The sequence below is a fragment of the Pygoscelis adeliae genome, unplaced genomic scaffold (assembly GCF_000699105.1).
Source record: "Pygoscelis adeliae isolate BGI_AS28 unplaced genomic scaffold, ASM69910v1 Scaffold587, whole genome shotgun sequence".
Lineage (NCBI taxonomy): Eukaryota > Metazoa > Chordata > Aves > Sphenisciformes > Spheniscidae > Pygoscelis > Pygoscelis adeliae.
In genome coordinates this window covers 40,547-44,060 of record NW_008825085.1, presented here as the reverse complement: position 1 = coordinate 44,060, position 3,514 = coordinate 40,547, and the positions used below count along the sequence as shown (strand labels likewise).

The following is a 3,514-nucleotide window of genomic DNA, read 5'->3' as shown; positions in this document are numbered from 1 at the left end:
ATACTGCAGCACACAGTGCCAGATGGCTAATATTCAGAATAAAAATAACGCAAGGCCAATCTTAGAAAGATTCAATGCGAATGTAACAGCATGTATTCTACAACCAGTACAACACTGGACAAAAACGCAAAGCGCCAGAACAGACCGAGATGAATTAACCAAAACACACGACAGATCATTTAAGAAAAATGAACAGGAAAAAACCCACAAAAAACACCAACCCAACGGCGGGGCGGCATTCGGCCCCTCGCCAAGTGGGCCCTGCGGCTGACAGGGGGCTGGGGGGGGGTCTCCGGGGAAAACACTGCCAACACTGCCTGTGTGAAGGCTGCTCTCAGCTGAGCTTCTGACGCCATGGGCCTCTGCCGCTGCCCTCTGAGGAGGCGTCTTCTGGGATGCCGGTTCCCGGTGCTGTGCCAGCCCTGCCTAACCACGGTCGGAGGGAAAACGGGTGACTCCGCTCGGATACAGGGGACTTTGCCCTTGGTGGCCTTGAGACCTCGCAATGGGTGTCGTTTTTCGAAAGATGTATGCTTAGCATAGTGTTCAAATCCAGCTCTTTTAAAGTGTTTGAAGCAATAAAAATAGAAACACTCCAACACATCAGTCACTGGGAATTAGGCTGGCTTGTGGCTACAACGTGAGAGGCCAAACGGCCTTTTTCAGTGGCTGGCATTCTGGGTTAGGATTTGAGAGGCATTCTAGGTAGGATTTTAGATAGTTTTGTAGCTGTGTGTTATCTGTAAGAGAGCTAACTGACGTGATAAATTTTAAATAATTTGTAAAACAGCTAACAGCATGTTCATACAACATGTAACCTGTTTGCCGTAACAAAATAGAGGACAAGTCTTGCTTAGTGTTAATGTGGAGAAGAACATGTTTTTGTAAGAAGAAAATCAAAATGCCATTTTTGTAACGTAATCAAACATTTTAAAATACAGCTCATTTATGCTATTTAATTGACTACGAAATGTAATTCACACTGCACTTCAAATGTAACTGCTCTGTTCTTAAATGTAAGGCCTGAGGATTAATAGTTCATATTCTTCTAGGAGTAAGTACAACAGCCCCTGTCTCCAAATCAGTACTGTGCCTTCCAGCACATATTCTACTTGTCAAAACTGATTTTGTATCTCTGAGTGAGGGGTTCTACCCCGCCTCCCCAACCTTGCCTGGTTTTCCCATTTTTAATGTCTTTGCATTCATTTCTTCCCATTAATTTTCCCTCTTTCTTCATGTACTTTGGTGAAGCATTCCCCTCTTTGTGTTCATACCCTTCCAATGCTGCTGATTCTAAATTATGAGTATTGCACTTTTCTTTACCCTCTAGCCCGACTCCTGAATTCATTTTGATTTCCACAGCTCTGGGGGCACTTTCATTTAGTCTCATGCCTGCCATAACCGGAGTTGTCAACGTTGCCATACAAAATACAGGTTTCGGTCTCCCCTTGGCACACTGATTATCTGGCATTCAGTGCTGATTCTTTCCATTTTATAGGAATGTTTAATAATTGTAAATCTTAGTTCTATAAATAGTCTTTAGGAAATTGTGCTCCACTTCTTTACAGCTGGAAGACGTAAGTATTTGTCGCTATAAGTGAAGTTCATTACAATGTTATAATCATATTAAAAACCTTTAATGAGGAAGAACTTAAAAACTTTAATAAACTCTAAATAAGGCGTTATTTCACCTCCATGCGCCGGGGCTTACTTCTTCTGCTGAGCTGCTTCTGTCATCTTTTCTCACTGCCAACTCTGGAGCGTGCATTGATTTCTGTCTGTCTCCAAGGAGATCCTCTGCTTCTACAGCTAAATCTGCAGAGAAACAGGTATTTTTTTTGTGGCAAGCTACTTTAAACAGTGCAAGTTTATAAAACTCGTCTGCTGTTAGCTTTCCGTGTCTATAGCACGAGCTTTGTTCTCCTGGTTAGGTCGCTCCGAGGGAAGGGGTTGTCACGTTTCTGACCACTACAGGTACGTGGCCTCGTTTTCTTTCGGTGTCTCTCTCAGGCTTTGTGCAGGGCCTTGTACAGCTGTCAGTAATGTGGTACCATGTAAATAAACTGGTGTCGAGAGGAGAGAGAAGATTGGAACTGGCAAAAAGACGGAAATAGGTGGGGGGGGATAAAGCCAGCAGCACTGGAGAGTTATTGAAGAAGGAACAGCAGGTAAAGGCAAACTTTGGAGGGGAAATACTAATGTCAAATATATTAAGCACCTTATTAGCCTTAAAAGCGCAGAGGACATAAAATGATATGCATTAGCACAGAAAATGGAAATTCTGAAGCTGATTTTTTGCTCAGTTCATGCTAATGGAATAGTAAAATTATTAATTATAAAATTTCCCATCAAATACCACCTAGCCATTTGCTGTTGTAAGCAGATACACGTGTACGTAACGCCAGATTCTTCAGCGCAGATAATTTTCTCATGTCTTGGCCATTTTAATTCTCAATACCCTAAACGAGGGGATGCCAACGATCCTATCCCATTTCCATTATGACAATTATTTGCCAGAGATTTATCTTTAGCTTCCCTGTATTTAACTGGATCCCATTACTTCCAGTACTCCTTCCTTCTATCGTCATGAGTAATTTCTCACCCTTCTTAAATGTTGACAGCACGGGGTATGGTCACCCCTCGGTTATCTGTAAACTAAGCTGCTAGCGTTTAGCACGTTTACTGCCTTTTTCCAAATTAATCGCCTCCTCTCCACCGGTCTGCTGATGGGCTTTTCCGGCGTTAGATGACTGACGGAACGTAATTTTCAATGTTCCATCAGAACGCTGAACATTCCCCTTCGTATTTCATGAGAGGAGCGTGTTTCTTTCTCGCGCAGCTGGCGCTTGCTTCAGAACTTTATAGTAGAGGAAAAATTAGTGCTAGTCTGTGCTAAAGAGAGCTCATGGACTGGATGATCAAACGCACGTTTTCCATCTGCAAGGTTAGGGTCTTACGGGAGGTATGTAACGGGTTCTGTCACTTGACGCAGGGTACAGGCGCGTGGAACCTGCTCTTCTCTCCGTCTGTAACGAAGACAAGACTGTAATGATAGAGTTGTCTCAGAACGGCGCGGTGAGGTTTAACAGTGCAGGTTTGCGGAGCGATTTTGTACATCTCCATTAGAGAGGCGTTAGAGCCACGTCAAGCACTGCGATACCACAGTTCAGGGTTCTTCTATCCACACGCAGGGTATTCCGTGTAGCACATGCCCAAAGAGCTGGATACGGTGGAAACACTGGACACGCATCACACGGCTGAGAGCCTGTGCTGCAGGTCGGACCGATCCGGAACGCACTGTACCCGCACACATACACATCAACGTGAGAACCGGGCATCACTAGTCAGGAGAAATTCACATTTACGTATTCGAACTTCCTTGAGTCCTACCTCCTCTTCTCCTCCCAACCTGCACTGATGTCTATTACAGTTTCCAGCATCTTGAAAGACCCGAAAACCAAACAGAACCCAAACAAAGACAGACAAAAGCCCTGCAGCAGAGCTGCGCCACGCG

General features: G+C 44.3%; 1 protein-coding gene across 1 annotated transcript in view; it reads left to right on the top strand.

Annotated features, from left to right (window-relative positions):
* The first annotated feature begins 354 nt into the window (after nucleotides 1–354).
* The window catches only part of UPRT (uracil phosphoribosyltransferase (FUR1) homolog (S. cerevisiae)), a 21,788-nt gene continuing 18,628 nt past the window's right edge, over nucleotides 355–3,514 (top strand). Inside the window, exons 1-3 of the mRNA XM_009326985.1 lie at nucleotides 355–528; nucleotides 1,932–1,974; nucleotides 2,993–3,094. Of these exons, the coding sequence (XP_009325260.1) occupies nucleotides 355–528; nucleotides 1,932–1,974; nucleotides 2,993–3,094 (319 nt within the window). The remainder of the gene's footprint in view (nucleotides 529–1,931; nucleotides 1,975–2,992; nucleotides 3,095–3,514) is intronic.